This window comes from Delphinus delphis, chromosome 1, assembly GCF_949987515.2.
Source record: "Delphinus delphis chromosome 1, mDelDel1.2, whole genome shotgun sequence".
NCBI lineage: Eukaryota > Metazoa > Chordata > Mammalia > Artiodactyla > Delphinidae > Delphinus > Delphinus delphis.
In genome coordinates, this window is record NC_082683.1 from 60,259,419 (window position 1) to 60,287,179 (window position 27,761).

At 35.1% G+C, this 27,761-nt stretch overlaps 1 protein-coding gene across 1 annotated transcript in view; it reads right to left on the reverse strand.

The window, feature by feature from the left end:
- ANKRD13C (ankyrin repeat domain 13C) overlaps window positions 1–27,366 on the reverse strand; it is an 81,473-nt gene extending 54,107 nt beyond the window's left edge. Inside the window, exons 1-2 of the mRNA XM_060023806.1 lie at window positions 26,627–27,366; window positions 2,735–2,776 (exon numbers count right to left, since the gene is read on the reverse strand). Of these exons, the coding sequence (XP_059879789.1) occupies window positions 2,735–2,776; window positions 26,627–27,071 (487 nt within the window). The 5' untranslated portion in view covers window positions 27,072–27,366. The remainder of the gene's footprint in view (window positions 1–2,734; window positions 2,777–26,626) is intronic.
- Between the last annotated feature and the right edge of the window lie 395 nt (window positions 27,367–27,761).

The window sequence follows — 27,761 nt, forward strand, 5'->3', positions numbered from 1 at the left end:
AATAAACAAAACTGCTTAAAACTTAACTCACTATTTTCAGAATCAATTTGACCTGGAAGCACTATTTTCCTCTAAAAACTTATCAATATCCAATGAAACTAATTCTGTGAAACACATTTTGGATAGGCTGATACAATCCTATGATGAAACCTAACAATACCGCTACTGAAAATTAGAACACTTAGACCTAGGATGGTAGATATGTTTAATTTCATATTCGAATCCTGGCAAATCCATATTTACTATTAAAGTGCTAAATTTAGAATAGCAATCAGACTTGGCATCAAATTAACTATATTTTCCACAAAAACAGGAGGGAAGCACGATGCATGTTAGCTAACTTTGATTTAGACCATTTCCTTTTTGAATGGTTCACAGTGAAAAGAGAGCAAGGCAATTCACCATAATAATCAGGAATCCAGGCTCTGGAACAAGATACTCCAAGTTCAAGTCAAAACTCTGCTACTTTACCCTGGGAAAGTTGCTTAACTTCTCAGAGCTAACTTTTTCATCTGTAAAATAGGGATAATAATAGTATCTTCCTCACATGGTTGTTGTGTTAAATGAGTAAACATACATAAAGCCCTAAAAAAAGCATCTAGCATATTGTAAATGAATACATTCCAGTTATTTTCTAAAGTTCTGATCGAATGTTCTTTGAAAGAAAGCATAAGTTTCAACTGCTCAAATTTAGCTAACTATATCTGATATCTTTTCACCAAGGTATCTATACTAAAGATGACTATCATTGTCTGCCCTGCCAATATTCCTGATAAACATTCTTCCTCTGTATTCCTGATTTCCTCTTCTACTCCCAACTCTCACCCAAAGCCAGCCAAGCTAAAGCTAACTTCACAGGAGTAAATATATATCCCAAAGTCAATTCATGAGATTGCCAGTCACTCATCACTGTGACTTGGCTCGACATGAACTAGACCAATCAAACTTTTTGTTCAGAAATTCAGGAACCTAAGAAACTGAACTACTTGGTGGAGAACACTGAAATCAAAGCCTTGAAGGTTTAGGAACCTAGAACAGTTATTTTGGGTCATGGTCAATTTCACTAAACAGAAAAGTCAATCAAGAAAAGGGAGAATATTATATATATATATATATATATATATATATATATATATGTGTGTGTATATACACACACACACACACACACACACACACACACACATATATATATATATATATATATATATATATATATATATATATATATATAAAGAAAGAACAGCAGATGCACCATAAGAGACAGATGATAGATGATTGATAGTTGGACAAATAGATGGATATACATATCCGAAGGGAAGGAAGGAGGAAGGTTGCGGGGGTGGTGGTGGGGGCGGGGGAAGGAGGGAAGGAGGGAGACAGAGAGGAAGGAAGGGAGGAAGGACAGGGGGAGGGAGGAAGGGAGAAAGGATCGCTGATCTCCCAGACTGTCTTGGTTACTACTCTTCCTGAGACATAGCTAGTCCCCATAGCTTGAATTTCTATAATATGTAGCACCTTAATGAATCTCTCTTTACTTAAAAGTTACTTGACTGGGCTTCCCTGGTGGCGCAGTGGTTGGGAGTCCGCCTGCTGCTGCAGGGGGCGCGGGTTCGTGCCCCGGTCCGGGGGGGTCCCGCGTGCCGCGGAGCGGCTGGGCCCGTGAGCCGTGGCCGCTGGGCCTGCGTGTCCGGGGCCTGTGCTCCGCAGCGGGAGAGGCCCGCGTACCGCAAAAAAAAAAAAAGGTTACTTGACTGAGTCTCTTCCTTGTAAGAAGGAGAAAAAAAATAACATAACTAAATAAAGAAATAAAGATTTGAGCCCCCAATTTATGTAGTATTAAATTTCCTACAAATCATATGCTTCACCTAAGCACAAGAACTTAATAAAACCAAACCAACAAAAGAATTTTTTTTCAACAAAGCAAGTTCTAGTAACATCCTTCAGATCATCATACATTCAGATCAAATGTTTACAGCAACAGCCACATCACACTATATAACAATAATAGATGTTCATAATGATACAGCTAGATCATCAGAAAAGTGTTAACAAAAATTAATTAGCCTGTTTAAAAATTCAAGAGTATATGTTTTCCAAAGATTTTTATCAAACACATCCAAAATTTAAAAATCTAGCACTCAAAAGGTTGCCAATCAGCTATCTGGAATCCTCACTTTCCAGGGTTACTGGGAATCCAGATAACTAAGACTTATTGCATCTAGGAATAGCCTTAAAAAGTAGATCTTTTAAATCACCTGTCTATGAGTTGTTGCTTTCCTTTTTTCTTTTTGGAGAATAAATAAGTACTAACTTTTTATTATCATCTACCATAAAAAATCTAGACTTATGAGTTTAGATATATAAAATAGTCCATATTAAAGAATCTTATAAAAGTCTTTGAATATTAAAAGTATTACAATAATTAATAAAACTTAATATTTGGAAACAAGAGTCTCCTGAAATTATACTTCCTTGATAAAATAACCAAACAAGAAAAAAAAAAAAGCTTCAAAAGGCATAAAGATTAGTATAAGACTTCCACTAATTCTTTGAAAAAAGTGCTATGAAAAATGAGAAAGTATTTGTGTTTTTTAATATACTGAATCCTAAACTCAATTAGCACATCAAATAATCAGGCAAATTTTTTAAAACTCAAAACGTAAAACTCATCTTAAAATATTTAAACTGACTATACATGAGTGAAGTTAAACAAAAAAAGAACATATTTACTAACCTTTATTTCCTAACATCACAGCAAGATGTAAAGGAGTGTTTCCTAAAACAAAAGCAAAAATAAATTAAATTAGTGTAGAAACATCAGAAAAATTATTTTAAGGTGGTTTCAGCTCCTTCAGAAATTTCACTGACAAATTTTAAGCAAAAATAATGTGACCACAAAATGATCCTGCTTATGTGGCAAAGTGAGGGTCAGAGGATGCCATGCTTTCTAAACACAAGGTATCTTACTCCTCTTCCCCCCCACCTCCCGTAAAAGGTTTCCATTTTGCTTTTGGGATTTCTTCTCCAAACAGATGTCAGATTCCTTTGCTGCTAATTTCTCTGTTATATCAATCTTTGTTCATTCATCACACAATTTAAGTACCTTACTATATATATACTCATCCTTGCTCATAAATATCAATAAGTCCCAATCCCAGTCCTCAAGTTTTAATAAATAAAATGAAAACACTAACTGGAAAAAATATATGCACCCCCCATGTTCATTGCAGCGTTATTTACAACAGCCAAGATATGGAAACAACCAAAGTGTCCATCAACAGATGAATGGATAAAGAAAATCAGTGTGTGTGTGTACACACACACACACACACACACACACACAGTGGAATATTATTCAGCCATTAAAGAAAAGAATAACATCTTGCCATCTGTAACAACAGAGATGGACCCTGAGGGCATTATGCTCAGTGAAATAAGTCAGATAAAGACAAATATTGTATTATCTCATTTATATGTGGAATCTTTTAAATATATATGAATATATATATATATATATATATTCATATATATATATATATACTGAGAATGAACTGGTGGTTGCCAAAGGTGGAGAATGGGAGGGTAGGCGAAATGGGTGAAGAGAATCAAAAGGTACAAACTTTCAGTCAAAAAAATGCCACAGGGATGTAATATACAGCATGACTATTATTATACTGCATGTTAGAAAGTTGCTAAGAGTAGATCTTAGAAGTTCTCATCACAAGAAAAAAAAATATTTTGAATTATGTATGGTGATGGATATTAACCAGACTTCTTGTGGTAATCATTTCACTATATACAAACATGAAATCATTGTTATACACTTGAAAGTAATAAAGTGTTGTATGACAATTATACTTCAACTTAAAAAAAAAAGTATATTGCAAAGGTAAACAATTTCTTCTGTCTCAAAATGCTAAATCCTAGGTGGGTCTGTAGAAGATACACATTTTCTGTTTTACTAAAAACAGTACCTTGTTAATCTAAACATTTATTTTGTTTCTGATCAGCTCCAGAAAAAAAGAAAAGAAATCCACATGTATAAGTATCAATTTCCAATTTTATTGGTCTAGAATAAGATCATCTTCCACCTTTTCTAAATATTGAACTATTTTCATAAGTTTGCATTCACATTCTATGACAATTTATCAAAACCAAAAAGCAGTCATAAAAAGTAAACAAACTTGTTGACAAATTGATGCCAGAAACAAAAGCTCAACACTATGCCAAAACCAAAACCTTTACTTCGGATTATCATTCCTAATTCCCACCTCTTTTCTAGTTTAAGTTCTCATCACCTTACCTGAATATCTACTGCAACAACCTTCAAGTCTCCCTGCCTCAAGTTTTACCCCATTTCAATCTCCTCTCTATATTGGAATAATAATTTTAAAACAAAAACTTGACCATGTTACACTTAAAAGGCTGGAAGTGGTCCATATTTTATCCTTAACATGGCATAAAAGGTTCTTGAGATATGTCCTTACCTTCCTTTCTTCTCCTATTTTCTTCTTTACCCTGTATTTCACCTGAACTGCATACAATAAATTCTCCAATAAGCCAGGTTCTCGATATTCACACATTTTATTAATCCTTCCTAAATATTCCTTCCCGATCTGCCTGGCAAGTTAATACTCACCTTTTAGGGCTTAGCTCAAACATCACCTATTCACTGAAGTCTTCTCTAGACAATCAGATGTTCCTCTGCACTGCTCCCAAAGCTCTCTATACCCATCTTTTTATTGCAGCACTTTTCACACTAAACTGTACTTTAAATTTTTTGTGTAAACATCTGTCTCCTTCATTAGACATTAACCTCAGGATAACTAGATACATATTTTGTTCATTTATGTATATGAAATGCTTCCAATACACATCTAACATTCAAAATAGTCAATAAGCATTCGTGAATGAAGGCATAAGAAAAAGTTCTGACTATAGAAACAAACCTTAAAAATATCAAATAGTTACAGAAACCTGATCACTAAAACGCGACAGGCATTACCTTAGGCAAGGGTTGCAAACTCAAATGTTTCCATAATTAAGTAATGTAATTGTAAAACTTTTGGTGTTATTTTTCCTAAATGTTTACACGAATACACTTGTAAAACCATCTAGCCTTGGAGTTTCCTTTGAGTGAACATTTTTATTACGGATTCATTGTCTTTAATAATAACAAGAGTACTTATGTTTTCTAATTCCTTTTTGTGTGCATTTTGACAAATTAAATTTTTCAGGGATTCTGTCCATGTCATATAAATTGCCACCTATTGTCATACATTTTGTTCACAATATCCATGATTTTTTAATGACATTAAAATTTATGCAGATGCCCCACTTTTCATTCATATTTGTTACTTGTGTTTTTTCTTTGATCAGTCTGAGGTTTATTAATTTTATGCACTTTTTTAAAGAACAAAGTTTTGGCATGTTGCTACTTAATGTCTGTTTTAATTCAATAATTCTTGCTCTTTTATTACTTCTTTTCTTCTATGTTATTTGGGTAAAATAGACTCAACTTGGGAAATAAAGCAAGTTAAGTTGTTCTTTTTCTAATTTCTTGAAATAGATTCTTAAATGTTTGATTTTTTTACCATTTCCTAGTATATTTACCTTTTTATTAATAATTTCTAGTTTACTTACACTGTGATCAGAGAACAGACTCAGTATAATCTCAATGAAACATGTTGAGAGTTGCTTTATGGTCAAGTTTGGTCAATTTTTGTAAATGTTTTCTGTAACCTTGAAAAGAACATGTATCTTAAGGGTTTTGGGTACAGCATTTCATATAAACCTACTAGATCCAGTTTGTGTTGTTCATATCTTTTATATCCTTACTGGTTTTTTGTCAGCGTGTTAAAGAAAGAGGAATGTTAAAAATATCCCACTGTAATTGGGGGTTTCTACGTCTTCTTGTACTTCTAGCAACTTTGCTTGATATATTTTCAGCTATGTTACTAAGTACAAATCAAATCCTCATACTTTCCTAGTTCAACAAATGATTTTCATCTTGAAGCACCTCTCTTTATCTCAGATGTTTTCTGCTTTAAAACCTACTATGATGTTAATATAACTATTCCAAATTTTTTGATTGATATTTACATGGAATACATTTTTCACTCCTCTCACTTTCAATATTGTTATATTTCAGATGTGTTTCCAACTGTATGTAGTTGGGTGTTTTTTCATACAGTAAGCTAATATTTGTCTTTTAACCAGAGCATTTAATCCAGCCTCATATGTTATACTTACTGATATTATTGGAGTTTAAATCTACCATCCAGCTTTGTGCTTTCTATTTGTCCTGCTGGTTCCATGTTCCTTTTTCTCATCTTTCTTACCTTCCTCTAAATTGATTATTTTCATTATTCCATTTTGGTTTTTTATCTGTGGATGGAAGGTATATATTTTTTTTATTTTACTATTCTTTTAGTAGTTATCCTAGAGATGCACTGTCCCATATGGTAGCTACATGTGGTTACCGAGTATTTGAAATGTGGCTAGTCTGAACTGAGATGTGCCATAAGTGGGATTTTGAAGACTTAGTATGAAAAACAAGAAGGTAAAATATCTCAATAATGTTTTATATTGATCATCATGTTAAAATAATGTTTTGGATATTTTGGGTTAAATAAAATGTAGTATTAAAATTAATTTCACCTACTTCTATTTTATGCGGCTATTAAAAAACTTAGTTATAAATGTGGCTTGCATTGGCTTTCTATTAGACAGCACAGCTCTAGAGTTTACAATATGCATCCTTGATTTATCAAAGTCTAATGTTAAATGGCACATTCCCTTCTTGAGAGCAAGTCATTGACCTTAGAACACTAACTTCATTCCCTCCATCCAGATTTATATGCTGTTATCTAGTGCCATGAGTCTTTATTTGTACCTTATAGAATCAATATTCATTTAAGATTTCTTACCACTTTTGTTGCTCTTCATTCCTTCCTACCTCTCTAGCCTTCCATTAGAATCATTTTTCTTCTATCTGAAACACATCCTTCAGTATTTCTTTTAGTGGTGGTCTGATAAGTGAATTCTCTTAGGTTTTTGATTGTGAATGTTTATTCAACTTCGGAGGATATTGTACAGGGTATATAATTCTTGATTGGCTGTTATTTTCTTCAGTATTCTATGTAGTCTTATGGTTTTCTTTTTTGTTGAGAAGTCAGCTGTAGGAATTTCTACTGATCCTTTTAAAGTAATGTGACTTCTCTGGCTGCATTTAAGATTGTTTTTTCAGCCATTTCACTCCAATGTGGAATCCTTTTTTTATTTTACTTGGGTTGGACTTGTTAAATCTCTGAATTGGTGTCTTTCATCAATTTTGGAAAATTCTCAGCAACTGTCTCCTCAAATATTGCTTTAGCCCCATATTCTCTCTCTTCTCTCCTGGGGTTCAATTAACATAGAACTACTCTTACCATTTTTAATTTTTAAAAAATTTCTTTCCCTTTTTCATTGTAGATATTTTCTCCTGACATATTTCCAAGATCATGAGTTCTGTCTTCTTCAGGATCTAAACTGTATTAAGCCCATTTATTTAGTTTTTAATTCAGTTATTATATATTTCCATTTGAGAATTTCTATTGAATTATTTTCCAAATATGTTACTTCAATTTTCATAATTTCCAGTTCTCCACTAAAATATTCAAACTCGTCTCTCATCCCCCAAGAACATAATAAACATTGTTATTTAAAGTCTCTGTCCATACAAACTACTATATATAAAATAGATAAACAACAAGGTCCTACTGTATAGCACAGAGAGCTATACTCAATATCTTGTAATAAACTACAGTGGAAAAAAATCTGAAAAGGAATATATATATGTATAACTGAATCACTTTGCTGTACACCAGAAACTAACACAACATTGTAAATCAACTATACGTCTATTAAGTAAGTAAATAAATAAAAAATAAAGTCTGTCTAGTAATAATTACAATAAATGAAGCTCTGATGGCTCTGTTTCTCTTATTGCTTCTCTCTGGTTCTCATTCATGTTGTTTAGTTTCCCTATAATGCTGGTCATCTTGAATTGTATGCTGAACATATTTAATTAACTCCTTCTGCAAAAATCTTGAAGCCTAAGAAACAAATTCTACAGAGACTTTTATTTGCTTCTGACATGTGGCTGGGGGTACTAGACTAATTCAGGGATTGACATTTTTTTTCCGGCCCTCACAAATGACTCAAAGCTATGCTTCAACCTATATCAGAGCTCATTTACCTGCAGTTCAACCTTATTCCTAAGCAGCTCTTCAAGTTTCCATCCCCAAAAGCAGCATGTTTAAGAGATACCCCACACCTGGTGGGCCCTGACCTCCATCTTTTGTCCTCTTAGCTCACCAAGGCTGTCTAAAGTACTGCTCAGCCTCTTAACTGCTTCTTCTGGATTCACAAAAGCTGCTGGGGAAAAGTAACCTCAAATGTTAGGTTTGCATCTTTGGATTTCCATCTTCTGCCAGATCTTGGCCCAGTATCCCTTCCTACCTCATTAGCTCTCCAATGTCCTTAAAGTAGAATATTTTATTCTTATTGCCTTCTAAAGAAGAGTTGTCCTCATTATCTAGTTCATCATTACTAGAGGCAGAAGTTCTACTTTGATTTTATGTGTTAACTTTTCTCCATCTTCATTAATAATTTGCTTTCTATTTTTTTATACTCTTTTGATTAGTGCATAAAGATGCAATACTTTTATGAGTGCTAATGATCATAACTTCTATCAAAATATAATTACTCTCAGCACTTTTAAATCATTTTTACCTCAAATTCAATTTTATCAGCAATTAATCTTGAGGATTCATAGCTTTCTTTTCTTTACCATTGACTCAACAATAAAATCTCCATTTTTCACTATTCTCCTTCAAGTATGTGTGAAAGTCCTTTTCTTCCCTTTTAGTTAGTAGATGTCATCGTTGTTACTTTTGGAATTTCTTCACTACTCCTTTCTCTTAGTAACAAATGCCATACCTTAAGTACATGAACCAGGGAAGACACATGACACAAACCCAACTAGTCTGATACCTAATTAGAAAATAGTTTCAGGGAAGGGCACAATTCCCACCTGGGTCAAGGTTCTTTTCTGCATTTTTTTTTTTTTTGTACTTGAGCCAGTGAGGAAAACTGTCTCTTGCCATTGGAACCTTAGTACTTTAAGGTTCTGAGTATGAGACTGCATATTCTCTACCATATAGATTAGCGGGTCTGAATCAGGGACAATTTTATCCCCCAGAGGATATGTGGCAATGTCTGGCACATTTTTGATTGTCAAAACTGGGGAGTGGGGGGTGCTAATGGCATCTAGAAGGTAGAGGCCAGGGATGCTACTAAATACCTATAGTGCACAGGATAGGTTTCCACCACACAGAATCATCCAGCACAAAATGTCAAGTGTAGAGGTTGAAGAACTCTGACATAGAAGAAAGCCCAACTACAAGAGGGAAGAATTAAATTCTACGTAACACCAGATCTAACAAATTGTACAATACCCGCCCCGCCGCCAACAAAAGTCCTGATGATACTGCAGAAAATCTGGATACAATCATGTCACTATTGTCTCCTACCCTATCATCTTCAGTTATATGAATCAATAAATACTTTGGGGCTTAAGCTAGTTTGCAATGAGTTTCTATCACTTGTAAATCCAAGAATCATTACTAACATAATATGGGAATATAAAGCTTTATTTGACACAATCATACTTTTGGAGATTTCTGTTTTTTAAGTCCTGTGGCTTTGCTTTTCTACTTTTTTTTTTTTAATTTGGACTTTTAAAATTTATCTTCCACAATAACAGATTATATAGATTTTAAATTCTATTTATAGCAAACTAACACTTTTTAGAACCACCTTTTATTTTTAAATAAATTTATTTATTTATTTTTGGCTGCACTGGGTCTTCGTTGATGCGTGCGGACTTTCTATATTTTCAGTGAGCAGGGGCTACTCTTCGTTGTGGTGCACGGGCTTCTCATTGTGGTGATTTCTCTTTGTTTTGGAGCACGGGCTCTAGGCGTGTGGACTTCAGTAGTTGTGGCACGTGGGCTCAGCAGTTGTGGCTCACGGGCTCTAGAGCGCAGGCTCAGTAGATGTGGCGCACGGGCTTAGTTGCTCCGCGGCATGTGGGATCTTCCCAGACCAGGGCCCGAACCCGTGTCCCCTGCATTGGCAGGCGGATTCTTAACCACTGTGCCACCAGGGAAGTCCTAGAACACAGTTTTAAACTCATGCTTATCTAACACTCAAAGTAAAAAAGTAAACTATACTTTTGATTCCCATTACAACAAATGAAGAGGTCTGGACTTTTTCTTTTTTACTGAGGTATAGTTGGTGTATAACACAATGATTCACAATTTTAAAGGTTATATTCCATTTATAGTTATTAAAAAATATTGGCTATATTCCCTGTATTATTATCCTTGTAGCCTATTTATTTTATACATGGTAGTCTGTACCTCTTAATCCACTACCCTCTTCTTGTCTCCCTTTCCCTCTCCCCATATCTGTATATGCAACTCTTCTGTATATCTGTGACTGTTTCTTTTTTGTTATATTCACTAGTCTATTTTACTTTTTATATTCCACATATAAGTAATACCATATAGTATTTGTCTTTCTCTGTCTGACTTATTTCACTTAGCATAATACCCTCCAAGTTCATCAATGTTGTTACAAATGGCAAAATTCCATCTTTTTATGGCTGAGTAATACTCCATTGTATGTAAACCACATCTTCTTTATCCATTCATCTGCTGATGGACACTTAGGTCGCTTCCATATCTTGGCAATTGTAAAGAATGTTGCTATGAACATTGGGGTGCACGTATCTTTTTGAATTAGTGTTTTCAGCTTTTTACAGATAAATACCCAAGAGAGGAATTGCTGGGTCATATGGTAGTTGTATTTTTAGTTTTTTGAGAAAACTCCATACTGTTTTCCATGGTGGCTGCACCAATTTGCATTCCTACCAACTGGGTACTAGGGTTCCCTTTTCTCCATATCCTCGTCAACATTTGTTATTTGTGTTTTTTTTAATTAATTTTTATTGGAGTATAATTGTTTTATTATTTGTGTTCCTTTTGATGACAGCCATTCTGACTCTGTGTGAGGTGATATCTCATTGTGATTTTAATTTGCATTTCTCTGATGATTAAACAATGTTGAACATCTTTTCATGTGCCTGTTAATAATCTGTATGTCTTCTTTGGAAAACTGTCTATTCAGATCTTCTGTCTCATTTTTCAACTGGGTTTTTTTTTTTGACGTTGAGTTATATGAGTTGTTTATATATTTTGGATATTAACCCCTTGTTGATCAGATCATTTGCAAATATTTTCTCCCATTCTATAGGTTGCCGTTTCATTTTTGTCGGTGGTTTCCTTTGCTATGCAAATGCTTTCAGGTTTAATTGGGTCCTGTTTGTTTATTTTTGCTTTTTTTTCCTTTGCTTTAGGAGACAGATCCAAAAACATTTTGCTACTATTTATGTCAAAGAGTGTTTGCCTATGTTTTCTTCTGAGAAGCTTTATGATTTCTGGTCTTACATTTATGTCTTTAATCCATTTTGAGTTTATTTTTGTATATGGTATTAGAGAATGTTCTAATTTCATTCTTTGACATGTAGCTGTCCAGTTTTCCCAGCAGCAATTATTAAAGAGACTCTCTTTTCTCCATTGTATATTCTTGCCTCCTATGACAAAGTCATAGATTAATTGACCATATGTTCGTGGGTTTATTTCTGGGCCCTCTATTCTCTTCCATTGATCTACGTGTCTGTTTTTGTGCCAGTACCATACTGTTTTGGTTACTGTAGCTTTGTAGTACAGTCTGAAGTCAGGGAGCATGATCCCTCCAGCTCTGTTCTTCTTTCTCAAGATTGCCTTTGCTAATCAGGGTCTTTTGTGTTTCCATACAAATTTTAGAATTATTCATTCTAGCCCTGTGAAAAATGCCCTTAGTATTTTGATAGGGATTGCACTGAGTCTGTAGACTGCTTTGGGTGGTATAGCCATTTCAGCAATATTAATTCTTCCAATCCATGAACATGGTATATCTTTCCATCTGTGTCGTCTTCCATTTCTTTCATCAGTGTCTTATAGCTTTCCTAGTACAGGTCTTTAACCTCTTTAAGTATGTTTATTCCTAGGTATTTTATTCTTTTTGATGCAATTATAAAGAGTTCAGTACTTTTATGTCTCCTCTAGCTACATTTTTGTTTCACTAATTTAATCAGTGGTTATAAACCATTTCCTTACCCATTATAGATTACATGTCTTTCAAAATTTGAAGCAAAAGTGTTTTTTGGGGGTTTTATTTGGGAGGGGGTTGGAAATTTGCTCTCAGGATTATAATCATATTTGCTTTAATTATTAGACTGATCTATGGTATATTTAACTGGTTTAAAATTCATTATCAGTCCTTTTTGGACACATGTCTCCTTTCTTGGGTTAGTCATTTAACCCTTCCAATCTGAGATACTTCTTTGAATAATATTTTTCAGGAATGATATCATGATGGTTGGTCTATTTTCTAGAATGTTACTATTGCTTTCACAAATGAATATTTGGCTAGAAAGAATTCTACAGTTGGCAGATGGTGTATCAAGTATGTTCTAACATTGGCGAGGTCTGAGGCCAAATTGATATACATTTTAGTTCAATATTATAGTAATCTGTGCTTTTTACTTGTATATATGTAGGATTCATTCCATTTTAAAATAGCACCAAGAGGGAATTCCCTGGCAGTCCAGTGGTTAGGACTCTGCACTTTCACTGCCGAGGGCCCGGGTCTAATCCCTGGTCGGGGGAACTAAGATCCCACAAGCCACGCTGCTTGGGCAATTAAAAAAAAAAAAAAAAAATAGTGTGAAGATATGCAGATCTCTTTTCATTAATTTTCCCTGGAACAAATTATGAGCTCTAACTTTGGAATCAGAACAAAGTTTAGATAAAAAAATGTTTTCTTCTTTATTTATAGCTTTGGGTGTTGCCTCTGATCCACTTCTTCTGTTTTATTCTCTGGAAATTCATATTATTCATAGAATACAATCTACACATGTAAAGTCCATATTTATAACTTGTCCTTCATTCTTTTAATCTGTCTCCTTTTCCTCTACAGTCTTTGTTTTCAAATTATTTTTGTACATCACTCATTCAATTTTCTTTACTGTCAAAACTTTACTTTCTATACTCAATTTAGATCATTTTAATGCAGTGATTATATTTCTTAAAATTTCCATAGTATCTTCATAATTTGGACTGTTTTCTCCACATCACTATTTAACAGTTTTAAAGAATCAAACTGTTTTATGTGTTACTGAAAAACAAGGCAATTATTTTCTAAACTTTTCTTCTATTTCTTATAGTATTCCTAACAGTATCTTCAGGATACTTATAATGATGCTTCTTTTATAATAACTGTTTTCCAAAGACTCTCAAATGGATTTTCTTTTTCTGCTCATCCATCCTGAAATGATTTATTCAGATCTAATATGGGAAAGGACAAGCATATTGCCCTCATTATCCTCTCAACATTCAAGAGAATAAATAGCAGAAACTCCTCTACACTCTGAAGCTAAAAGAACAAGCTGATATTTAAGCACTTTCCTATGAGACTCTAATACTCTAAATAAACTCTTAAAACTAAATAATAAAAAGACAACCCGGGCTTCCCTGGTGGCGCAGTGGTTGAGAGTCCGCCTGCCGATGCAGGGGACACGGGTTCGTGCCCCGGTCCGGGAGGATCCCACGTGCCGCGGAGTGGCTGGGCCCGTGAGCCATGGCCGCTAAGCCTGTGCGTCCGGAGCCTGTGCTCCGCAACAGAAGAAGCCGCAGCGGTGAGAGGCCCGCGTACCGCAAAAAAAAAAAAAAAAAAAAAAAAAAAAGACAACCCAATTTAAAGATGGGAATATATGAATAGCCATTTCTCCAAAGAAGATATACAAATGGCCAAAAAGCACATGAAAAGATGCTCAAAATCATTAGCCATTAAGAAAATACAAATCAAAACCATAAGGAGACACAACTTTATGCTCACTAGGATGGCTATAACAAGTGTTGGAAAGGAGGAAAAACTGAAATCCTCAAACACTGCTGTTGGGCCAGTAAAATAGTGCAACCACTTTGCAAAACAGTTTGGTAGTTCCTCAAAATGGTAAACACAGACTTATCACATGACCCAGCAAAAGATATATACCCAAGAAAATGAAAACATGCCCACACAAAAACTTATATACAAGTGTTCATAGCAGCATTACTCATAATAGCCAAAAAGTAGAAACAACTCAGATGTCCATTAATTGATGAATGTGCAAACAAAATGAGGTACATCCATACAATGTAATCTTAATCGGCAATAAAAAGGAATGAAATAGTGATACATGCTACAACACGAATGAACCTTAAAAAACAGTGTGCTAAGTGAAAGACCACAGATTGTGTGATTTCCATTTACGTGAAGTGCCTAGAATAATAAAATCTAAAGAGACAGAAAGTAGATTAGAGATTGTCTAGGGCTGGAGGAAATGGAGTGGGGGCCAGTGAAAGGTAAAAAAAAATACATGATTTCTTTTTAAGTTGATAAAAATGTTCTCAAAGTGATTGTGGTAATGGTTGCACAACTCTAAATATACCAAAAACCATTTCATTGTACACTTTAAATGGTCCAACTGCATGCTATAGGAATTATATCAGAATAAAGCTGTTTAAAGATAAATAAGAGATAGGTGGCCGATAAGTAAAAACTTATTCACTCTCCTAATAATTTTAAAAGAAAAAGTCTTCCTTAAAAAGGCCTTTTCACTGGATTCATTGTTCCTTAACAACCATCACCAAGGTTAGTCTAGCTCTCAACTAAAATAAGCTCTCTTGCCCACTTGCTTCTTTACTGTGAATTTCTCTATTCAAAATAAGGTACCAGAAAAAGTTTTATTTTTTTTCTACTGTATAAGTCTTAATGATAACAATAAATGAAGGCAAGAAGAAAGGGTAAGCTTGCTGTCGAGCACATACTTGCTCCTGCCATCTGTTTTCCATATTAGAAACTTCTTCATCCTCTAATTCAGGGACATGATGTAAAGTATTACTGGAACACAGCCACATGCTGATTGTTTATGAATTGTCTATGGCTACTTTCATGCAACAAATGGTATGGCCTGCAAGCCTATAATATTCACTATCTTGCCCTTTAATGAAATGTTTGTAGACCAATGCTCTAATCACTAAGGGTTTCATGTCACATTACAGGTGACAGGAAAGAACACCTGTCATTCATCAATATAATTTCTATATTTAATCATACTACATTACTATTATTAAAAATTTCTCTCATTATCTAGTTTACTTGATTCTAGAGTTATCATTGTATTTTAATACAAAGTTAGAAGGAGTTCATAGGTTCTGTTATTTCTCCAACATTTTACCCAGAAGGAAAATCCATTCATTTCCATTCAATAAATATTTACTGAGGATCACTATGTGCTAGGCATAGTGCTAGACACTAGAGATTCAACCATTAATAAGCTAGAAATAATTCTTGCCCTCGTGGAGTTTATATTCATAAAGAAAGAGAAATATAAAATAAAACAAAATAGATTATAAGTGTTGAGAAAAATAAAAGGCTAAGGCTGAAAATAATAAGGACAGACATACTTTTTGATATTTAAGTCAGGAAAATCTCTCTAAAATGAGATCTAAACGCTAAGTAAGAACTATGAAATCAAAGAATAAGAAGAAATGCTTTCCAGACAGAGGCCAGAAATAACCTGGCATGTTCAAGGAACTGAAAGAAAATAAGTATGGCCAGACATAGAAAAAAAGGAGGGATTGGTAAAAGATTATATCAGAGAAGTAAGAAAGGGCTAGATCATGCAGGGTTCTATAACATATGGTAAAAAATATGAACTTACTTTTAAGTGGAGAAGGCATTAAAGGACCTTGAGTAGGGACATGACATGATACAAATTACATTTTAAGATCACTATTCTTAACATACAGAGAATGGAATGGAAGGGGACATAGGGAGACTAGTTATGAGTCTGGTGCAGTATTCCAGGGAAAAGATAATAAAAATTGGTTGGTCTCAAAGTGGTAGCAGTGGAGACAGAAAGTAGACTGATTCAAAATAACTTGTTAATTAGACATGTATGGGTAAAAAGAGGGGGTAAGACAAAGAATGATCCCAGTGATTGACACTTGAGAACTGGATAACTAAATTATGTGATTTACTAGATGGCCAGGTGGGAAGTGGAAAATGATAACTCCATTTTGGACAAATAAATTTTGAAATATCTCTGAGATTCCCAAGTGGAGATAATTATAAAATCTGGAACTCCAAGGAGAAGTCGAGGCTGGAGATATAAATTTAAAAATAAGAAAAGAGAAAGACATTTAAAATCATATAAATTTCTGAATATCCATTTTTGTCCTAATAGTAGGAAAGGTTGTAATAGTTCTTTCTTCACTTCCCTATCTTTCAGGAGAAAAAAAAAAGTACCATGTTCTAAATGGTAGCAGAAAAAGAAAACAAGGAACTGATAACACTAGCTGCTGTCAAAGAGGATAACTGGGTGGATAAAGACAGGTGGGAGAGAAATTTTATTTTTACATCATATCCTTTTATATCTTTTTATACTTTTGTAGCATGTGAACATAGTAACTATTCAAAAACTTACACTCTAGAGCATACAGGTGAAGAAATCAAGGCATTTATGCACCTAGATAAGTACTCTGTTTTCTTAAACCCTCCAAGAACATATAGATGAAAAGGTAAAAGCCTCAGCACCTACTTAAGTTACAAATGAAACTTCCCATTACAAGTCCAAATTAATCACGATTTCAAAAGATTTATGAACTAGAAATGACTTTGAGCTCAACGATCCAGTCCCTCTCACTTTAAGGTAAGAACATAATCAGAAATACATACTACTTACAATCAAGGATGCCAAATGTCATGCTATGATTTCAATATTTTAAATGCAAAATAATCTTTATCAACATCATTATCTACCCAATACCACATTTACTTTACTGACTAAATGTATCATGAAACTAAGTGCTCAAGTATCCTAGTTTGACCCATCACCTACTATCCCCTCAGTTTTCTAAGTCCTCAACCTACTGCTTAAACTAATTTGTTACACAAAGGACACTAAAAACTTAAAATAACTTTCTCCGTTAACTTTTCAAAATATACTTTTAAATCTGAAATTGGATGCCTTGGTTTTAACTTGGTAAACAAAATTGAAATCTGTTTCGTTGAATGAGTAAAAAACATTCCAGTAATATTAAGACCACTATAGTCAAAGTCTGCAAATTATCAACCAAATGGCTGGCATTTACAGGGCATATATTATATACTATGTGCCCAGCACTATGCTGTATACTTTAGATATCTTATTTAATTTGCTCCCTAACCCTGTGAGACAAAGATTATTCCTATTTCACATATCATAAGAAAAATACATCTAAAAATGGTTAAGTAATTTCCTAAAATTACATATCCAGAAATTGTGGGAGTCATGACTCTAAAATCAGTATTCTTTTTACTATACCAACAGATTTCAAACTTTCTGGTTTCAAGACCCCATTAGACTCTTAAGAATTATTGAAGATCCCAAAAATCTCTTATATGAATAAATCTATTGCTATTTACATTAGAAATTAAAATTGTTAAAACCGTTACATGTTAATATAATTTTTTTATGAAAAAAATTGCAATTTTCCAAAACAAAACAAAAAGAATGACAAGAGTGGTACTATTTTAAATTCTTTAATTAAAAATAAAAACAAATTTAATGTCTGGCCTAATAGAAGACAGCTGGGTTTTTATAACTGGTTCTGCATTCAGTCAGGTGTAAATGCTGTTGTGAAGTATATGAAGAAAATCCAGATTCAGACGATATGCACTTGAAAAAAAAGAGGAGTATTTTAACAGCCTTTCCAAATAATTGGCGGTATCCTTTGATACTACACCAAAACTTAGTAAGTGGTTATTTCTTTAAGGTTTGTTGCCATGTGAGATCTCAAACCGTATCAATAAATTTTTTGTACTGTGGTACACTGAAATTCATTGGTTTCTCTTACACTTTGAATGGATCTTTTACTGATGCATGGTTTTGTAACATCAGGCGTTGATCAGTCTAAAAAATACTGATTTACTGAGTTATGCAGATCTTCCAAATGTCAACACATTTCAGTATACAAAAATTTTTAAATCACATTTAGTAATATCACCAATCTGACCAGAACAGTCTTTAAATACTAGGAAGCTGTCAAGCTTACAGTGACAGAGACAAGTTTTCCAAATTGTAAATTTCATTTCAAAGCTTGAATTTTTTAATTGGCAACAAATATTGTCAACTGTTTTCCTTGAGGTCACAGGTTCACTTCATCCAATTTCCAGAAAATGTATGCCAAATATCCAAATTGTGATAACCATAGTTTGTGTGTAAGCTGTTCTTTCAAATAAAAATGGTGTTCCATGACAAAAGCAGCTAGTTTGGCTTACAACTCAATTGCACAAATGTTCTCCCTTTTTTTTTCTTCAGTATGCAGCAGAAAAGTATTATGCATAATTCACATTATGTCACAAAGAATAAAAAAGTATGTACTCAAGATTAAGACTTTAAAAATTAACAATTTCTACACCTTCGTCAAAGACATTGTGAAACTGGCTTTTTTTTTTTTCCTACTTCAAGTACACGGCAGTGAATAATACAATGACTACTAGCAGTTTGGTGCCTTGATTCATGCTAATGTTCCAACAATTTTACCCACCACTGCTTTTGTACCATCAGTGAAAATGTCAGCGCTGTGAAAAAGGCAAACAATGACTTTGGGTTATTACAAAAATAGTTTTGACTTCATGTGCCCCCTAACGAGGGAGCAAAGCAGGAAATTACAGGTCCTAGAACCAACACAGCTCCAGCTTCCACAGACATCTTCAAGTCTCATCCAAGCAAGCAATAAAAAGGGAGAATTTTTGTGCTTTCTCTCATAAATGGTACTATAGTACTAAAACTCACACACACACACACACATTACTTTCAATCTATCATTGACTCCTAACCAGCTCTACCTTCTCATTATTTCCAGTTACCCCCACTTATAATAATAGCATGTTAAATTGACCCATGCCCCCCACCAAAGTTTCTTTTCTGCCTCATATAGTAGCCAGAAAGAGCCTTTTAAAATCAGATCATGTTACCTGGCTATTCAAAACCCTCAAATAGCTTCCTATGTTATTCAAAGTAAAAGTCAAAATCCTTAACAATGACCTACAAAAGTTCTACATGTTTATACCCCGGTCTCAAAATCTCCCATATCCTACCACTCTCTGCCTGTTCCAGCCACACTATTCTTTAAACATGGTACCTTTGTGTTTGCAATTCTCTGCCTAAAACTCTTTTCTGCCATATTCTCTTTACTATATTTTTATTAGTTTGTTTATTATTTATCTTCCCCCATTAGAATGTAAGCTCCCTGACAGCAGGGATGACTTTGTTCATTTTGTTCACTGCTGTAACCCCAGCACCTAAAACACTGTTTATCACATATCAGGAGTTCAGTATATATCTGTTAAGTGAAGGAATGAATGAACAAAAAAAGGGGGAAAAAAACTATGAAGAACCATTAGAATAGTGTTAAAAACTATTTTTACTCTCCAAAAAGCATTTTACCTCAGGACAATGCAGGTGTCCACACAATTCTCTATGAAAGCCAACCAATATCCAAGAGGATATGCAACACAGTACAGGTGGCTTTATAGAAATCAGCGCAATGCTGATTAAGAGAGGATAAATTAACACACCTGACAGATATCTACAGCCAAGAATTCAAATGTTCTGAATCAAGTTGCACCAGTAGTAGACGAAAGATGACTGACAGGAGAGTCAAATAAACCTTTTAGCAAACTGATAGGCAGTATAAATTCAAGAAGCAGATAAAACCTCAATTGAATGAAGTCCTAACTAAACCTCAAAAACTAGAATGTCCTCTACTGAAAGGCACGTCACAGCAAAAGTAGAGCAAGATATTGATATTAATGGATATTACTATGATATGAGCCTTCATCATTAAAATATTTTCAAGTGTGGTCTCCCATTTAAGACTATAATGCCCCAAGAGATAGATATTATTATATCGACTTATTTCAGCAGTTAAATAAATAGTATAATTACATAAAAACCAGTTTGTAGAGAAGCATGGTCTCCAACTCAGATCTGATTCCATATATAGAAAAAGCCTTCTAGTTTTACAGATGATCTTTGGGATACCAACAAGACTAACAGGCTTAAGAACAGATGAAATGCAACCACACAGTTAAACCTCACATATCCTGATAACTAACACCATTCATAATCTTTAAACAGTTAGAAAAGAGACCTTTTCCCTTTTTCCTACCCTCATTTGACATGCTTCTGTCTTGCTCTAAAACTGATCTTCTACCGCTCCCCAGTGAAATAAATGGTATATGAACAGGAATATACCGTTTGTCTTTCCAGCCCCTATCCAATTTTTGAGAATCTACACTCCTTTTCTAGAACACAAAGCATCCTGACAATTACCTTGTACTCTTCATTTAGATTTCTATGACTTATGAATGCCATTAACTTGGGACAGACATATTCAGTTCTCCAATAAGTCCTCCAGAATTCTCCTGCCTCATTGCCGATGCCCAGGACACAATATCATCAGTAATTGCTCATTTCTGCTTCCTTTTTTGCCAAAGTTTGAAGGTCAGACTTCCTACTTCTACTGTGGTTCAGTGAAGGCAGCTCTTCAGAGGTAGCTCTGCAGATGTGTTCATATCACAATTTCAAGTAGCAGTTCATGTTCTATAGTGCTAATGATGATGGCATCAGGAAACTCATTTAACACCAGGACAGTCCTATTCTGTTGGAGATGCACATGCAGGAAAAGGTGAAAGGAAGAAGGTTCTATTCATACAGTCATGGAGATAACTGAATCAACCCCACAGGATCAGTGGAGTGACAGATTTCACAGACAAATCACCCTCATACCCAGTGACAGTACATAAAACTTTAATGGATTATCTTGGGCCTCCAGAAACCACTTTTTTTCCTAAGGGAAAATGAAGTATGCCTTCCAAAAACAAAATTCAGAAAAGACTACAAAATACGAGGAGGACAGATACAAAACTACTAGTGTTCTTTTAAAGATGTGCCTCTTGACTAAAATTGTTCACCTGAGACTTCAAGATTTTTTTTTCCATGCAAAGTTTACCTTTATAGTCGCCTTTTCTCAAACAGACATATTGTGCTTTATTCTCTTGTATCACCCATCATGAAGGTTAGGGACAAAAACGAAGCAGAGAAAATGATATCAAAAGAAAGATCAATTCATATAGAAAAAGCCAAAATAAACATATTGTATGGGCACCAAAAAGATTTCCTATCGCCTCCATTCTCAAATGTACATTTTTAAATTTTCTGAACGTAAGATGTTTTAAAATCTCTGTCTGAAGAAATCTGTCAGCCACCAGACACAAGTTAACCATTTCTTTATCACTTCATTGAGTTACCTGCATTGGCAGGAATATTCTCAAACTGACTCTTATTTTAAATTTGAAATTTCTAATCACTATGTAAAATAGCTTCAAGAAGATTACACTACAATTCAGTAAAAATGAAAATTAACTGTATATAGAGAAGATGGCTTGTCACATGCCAGACGATGTAATTAAAGGCCGTAGAAACTGCCAAACCTCTCAGAATAGATCAGAAATTTTTCACATCTAGGAAACGCTGGTTTGAGCAATTCATATATCAAGGACTTTTGTCACTCTGGCCCCTAAAAGCTTCTGACTAATGTCCAAGATAAGGTGCTTAACTTCCAAAGATATTTGACTCAATTAAGGGAAAAAACAAAATTACAAGTTTAACAAATAGGATGCAGTCAAAATCAAGAAAGTCTTCTATAAACTTCATAAGCATTCTCAGTTCTAAAGGGGAAGAAGTAAAAATCATTAGCATCAACTATAAAAAAAATAGCATGTTATCATGATGCTTTGTTTAACTACCAATGGCAAAAAAGGATTCAGAAAAATCTTTACACTCAATGTGAAAAAAAGCCTAGACTTAAACTTTAACCCTATACTAAAAAAAAAAAAGGGGGGTATATAACTAAAGATATACTAATGATATAAGGTTTAAGTAATTTTTGTACACTTAATGTATCTTTTTCCCCACCCGAGAAGAGCTGTTATTAAATATACCATGTGTCAAAATCACTGGCATATTTGAACACAGTATATATATGATATTATGGCTGTTACTGTATTTAACTTATATTTCAAGAGATATGTTTGGATCCAAATACAATATTCCTTAATATAATTGATGGCTTAGAAAAAGCAATTCAAACTCAACTAACATTTTTCCATAAAAGAAAAAGCTCTATCCTTGCTCCTACTCAATTTGACAATAATTTGTAAATACACATACATACACACACACCAAAAAAAAGTTTTTCAATTCAGAGATCACTGCAAACTGAAAGAGCTAATGAACAGTGAGCTAAATAGTGACCAAATTAGGATTCAATAAGCTTTCCAGGTAGGTAGAATAAAGGATCAAGATTAACAAGATAAAAACTAATAAATGTAAAGTCCTGTTTTGAGGTTAAAAAAAAAAAAATAAGGACAAGAAAGGACAGAACAGAAAGACAGCCACTTACTTGAGAATAAACAGTATTAAAAAATCTACATACTCTTGTACTATATTATTTAATGTATGCTCTTTACTAATATACATTACTAAATGTGTATTCCTTAGAGCAATAAATATAGTCTCTGTCTTTGCTGAAGAGGCTACTATAGCTTCAACACTAAGGCTAGTTCTGGGCACCATCCTCAAAGGAAAGAACTAACAAACCAGAGTTTCACTAAAAGAAGATGACTAAGATTTTCATTTACTTTTTTAATACACCTCTATAGCATTTACTGTGTTTCAGGGACCATTCTTAAAATTTTATAAACCATGTCATATGAAGAATGGATACGGAAGTTAGGAATGTTTAACCTGAAGATAAGGAGAACATGATAGCTCTTGCTTGTCAAATACCTAAAGGGCTATCATGTGGACAAAGTAGCCTATTTATCCGTGCCATTACATAAAAAGAAAAATAACAACAGTGAGAGATTTGGGCTCTACAGAAAATCTCTGTGAGCTGTTCAGTGGCATTCTCTCTCTACAAGTACTAAATGAGAAATATATATTAAAAAACTTTGCCATAAATTGCCACATACACATTATTAAAATTGACTTCTTTGCAAAATAGTGCATCCCGATCAACAGAAATATTTACAAACAGGCTGATCATGTGCTTTGGAGTTCCTACTGTCAGTTCAGTTCCCAGCTTTGGAGCTTATTTACTAAGTATGCAACTTTGGCAAAGTTTCCTTGCCTCTCCAGGCTTCACTTTCCTCACCTTTAAAACAAGGATAAAGCTACCCTTTATAGCAGGGTTATTGTGAGAATTAAATGTAATAATGTATGTAAACACTTAGCATAGCACTGATGTATTTAATAAACTATTATCTTTGATGATCATCATCATCATCATTACATTATGGAAGGAACATCTAGTGAATATAAAACTATGTCATATGATGTGATATAATTGTATGGCTCTGCTATGCACCTGTATGAGTGTATGATTCTGCTATGTACTCATCATGCTATAACAATCCAAATATAACAAAGAGCTTGTTTTTGTTGGGTGACTCAGAACACATTTATCTTTTGCAATTTGAAAGGAAAAATAATCTAAAAAGACTAAAGTATCCAGGTTAGTAAAATTTCATGAGTAAAAGTAATGTAATATAGCAGGGAAATTATGCAGCTACAGGGGAAAAGGAGATTAAAGAAGTAGCACATTAAATAGAAGCCACTCTTCCTTAGGAGTCTTCACTGCAGGAGATGAGAATGTAAATTGCAGGCAAAACAATTACATTTTCCACAGGTATGTGAACCATTGGTTACATTCATCAAAAATATCAACAATGTAACAGAATGTAATCTGGTGCAGCCTTTAAGAACAGTATGGAGGTTCCTTAAAAAACTAAAGATAGAGTTACCATATGATCCATCAATCCCACTCCTGGGCATATATCTAGAAAAGATGAAAACTCTAATTCGAAAAGATACATGCACACCAATGTACATAGCAGCACAATTTACAATAGCCAAGACATGGAAGTAATCTAAATGTCCACGGATAGATGAATGGATAAAAAAGATGTGGTATATATAGACAATGGAATACTACTCAGCCATAAAAAAGAATGAAATAATTGCCATTTGCAGCAATATAGATTGACCTAGATTATCAGACTAAGTAAATCAGAGAAAGACAAATATCTTATATCACTTATATGTGAAATCTAAAAAAATGATACAAATGAACTTATTTTCAAAACAGAAATAGACTCACAGACATAAAAAACAAATTTATGATTACCAAAGGGGAAAGGGAGGGGGGTGATAAATTGGGAATTTGGGATTAACAGATACACACTACTATATATAAAACAGATAAACAACAAGGACCTACTGTATAGTACAGGGAACTATACTCAATATCTTGCAATAACCTATAATGGAAAAGAATCTGAAAAAATCTAAAATACATATATATATAAAACTGAATTGCTTTGCTGTACACCTGAAACATTGTAAGTCAACTATACGTCAATAAAAAAAAATAAAATCAACAATGTAAGGGCAGCTAAGTACAATGCAAGCATTTAGTATATCAAGATGACTTAGAAAGAGAATTTCAGTGGGCTAAGGAAGAGTTCAAGGATATTCAGGATTCTAATTACTTTGAACAGAATTTGTACTTTAACAAACCAACTCGTAAATGCTAGATGACATATGCAAGCCCAATAATCCTGCAATTCAGTACCTTCTGTGATCAGTCAAGAAAATCAGTTCTAACATACTATACTATCATACTTTGTCATAGTCACCTCTTTCTTCTTTCAAAGGGAATCAACTCTCAAAAACAAAGTTTTATCTGTTTTCAGGCACATTTCAATGTAATGGAAATCTACAATTTAAAGGCAATGGCCATAAGATAAACTATATATATATATATATATATATATATATATATATATATATATATATATATATATCTCTACTATGAAGACCAAATCTGAAAAATGTCCTAATAACTAAGCAACCCGAAGCTACAACAGATCTCCCACTAAAAACTGTTTCCCAAAGGGTTAGAAAATAATTACCATGAACGAACAATATTATGTCGTTGCAACAACAGTAAAGTAATTAAGTAAATTAAATGTAGGAATGAAAAACTGGGTGCAGCTTTTAGGAACACTCTGGAGGATTTGATTTTTGATAAATGAGAGGTAGTAATTCTTACAATATTGTAAATTCAGAATACAAATGCAGTTGTTAGAGAATTATACAACCAACAGAAATCTTACTTTTTTTCCTTAATGTCAATTTTTGCCCTAATTGTACATAAGAAGCCTAGAGTCCAACAGAATTAAGGGAGGTTATTCCACAGGCAAGTATTTCATTAATGTGTTGCACTATTTTGAGCAGAGTTGAGTGTGTTCTAACTGAATGTATACAATACTCACGTTCAGTTAAAAGCCGAGCTATTAAAAATATTTGCCAACTACCCAGTTTAAAACGGCCTATCAAATGTTGAAAATATCAGTGTTGACAATAGTTTTCATTAATTTACTGTGGCTTAAATGTCAGCTCAGTCACATTATGTTTTTAGAAGAAACAGAAAAAAATTCAGCTAATAAATTAAAGCAAAAAGTAGAAATACAGTCCTTGAATAACAAATGACACTATATGTTGTCATGTAGGATATGATGAGGTTACTATGAAAAATCATAGTACTATTTTTAGTCACAGATCATCAAGATAAAACATTACTATTAGCAATTATCTATCTAAAACAAGCAAAAAACTCTAAGCTCTACTTCAACAAAATCTTAGCCACTCAGAAGTCACTTTACATGCTCCAGGTATCAAATGCCAACAAATTTGTACTGTGGCTTTCAGAAATCAAAGCATTTGCAAAGTGTAAACACTTTGTACCAAACTAAGCTTCCTAGAAGTAGAAGAAAAAAGAAAGAAAAGAAACAGACAACCTGATGGCACGTAGAAATCACAACTAGTTGCAGTCAGGTTGGGATTTGTACCTGGGCAATGAAGGGAGTTGGGTAATTTATATGTTCAAAATTCAAGATCCCAAGGGGGCAGGGGGGTTGAAGAAGAAAAGATACAGTTCAGTAAACAATGGATGATAACCAGGTTGGATGAGAGGCAATCTAAAATTTCTTATGGTCAAGAATCAACACACTGAAGCCCTGTCTCAAACATAAACCAAACAGCTTCTAAGAGTTTGAAGTAGCCAGGGAAGAAACATTCCTTCGCACCCACAAGAACCAATCCCGAAACCACTGGCATGCTATTACAAGATTTACGGGCATTTGGCTTGGAATGGTGGGCAAAAGAGAGGAAAGAAGGGTCTGTTAGGATTTCAGAGGCCTGGGGAGGCACAACCTAGGCTTTGGGAAGGAGAGGTGGACAGGGGCGAGCACTCCTCACCGTGATTATCTTTCTGCCCGATATTGTGCGTGCGGATGAGAGAGGACAGTCTCCTCACATCCCCCTTGAAGACGCACTCGTGCACCGGGTAGTGTGCGGGGCAACTGCCTCCACCTGCGACGACAGCAACGGGGTTGGTGCCCGCTAAAAGAGCCGGGGACTGGGAGGTGGTAGTCACGGAGGAATTGTGCAGCGGCAGGGCCGGGGCGCCGGGGGGATTGGAGGAGGCCGGAGCTGTCTTCAGTTGTAGCCGGTGGTGATGGTTACTGAAGATCTTATGACAGGCTCTACCGCCCTTGCTGCTGCTGCCTGTGCCAATCCTGCCTCCGGTAAAGGTGCCGCCGAGGGCAGCCGCCGCTTCCTCATCCCCGGGCTCCAGCAGGTCCCCCTCTTCTTTGCTGGGCTTGTGGTCCCTCCGCAATGAGCGGATCTTCTCCCCGGTCATCGCCGCCAGGGGCAGAGAGGGGATCCAGGAGGTTCACCCCTGGCGACGAAGCTTGCGCTGCGGCCGCACAAGGCGATTAGAGCGGTGGCCAGGATACTCCAGCGCAGCATGAACTCCCAGAGCGCCCCTGAGCCCGGGACAAACGCATCTCCCGGAGGAAGAAGAGCCGGCTCTCGCCTAGGCACGAAGGGACGCGCGCTCGCTGGGGGGAGCTAGAGTTCAGGTGCCCACGACACCAGAATCCCCGTCTCCACCGCCGCAGCCGCCGCCACTGCTTCACACCGAAAAACAGGGGCCGGCCATCTTCCCCTGGCTTCTCTCGCGATAACTCCCCTGGGAGGGAGGAGGGAGGAAACACCGCGATAAGTGAGCTGCCTGCTCCCTCCCTCGCAGGTTCTGTTCCCAGGGTTGCAGAATGCCGGCGCTTCCCAGGCAGTGAGTTCCCGCCCCAAGCTGCAGTCTCTGAACTAAAAGACCGGGATCCAGCGTCCGGATGGCCGCGCTTCTTGTGGGCCGTCTGAAACCTTAGCCTGCGTTTGAGATATTCGATGCACGTTATAAACAATGACAAACCCTGCGACCTCTGGGCCTCCCTCAGGAGTGCTGACTGACGCCAAGGCACACAGGATATGATGTCACTGAAATGCACAGGACGCTCATTCAATAAACTTTCGCTAAGCATCTACTTCG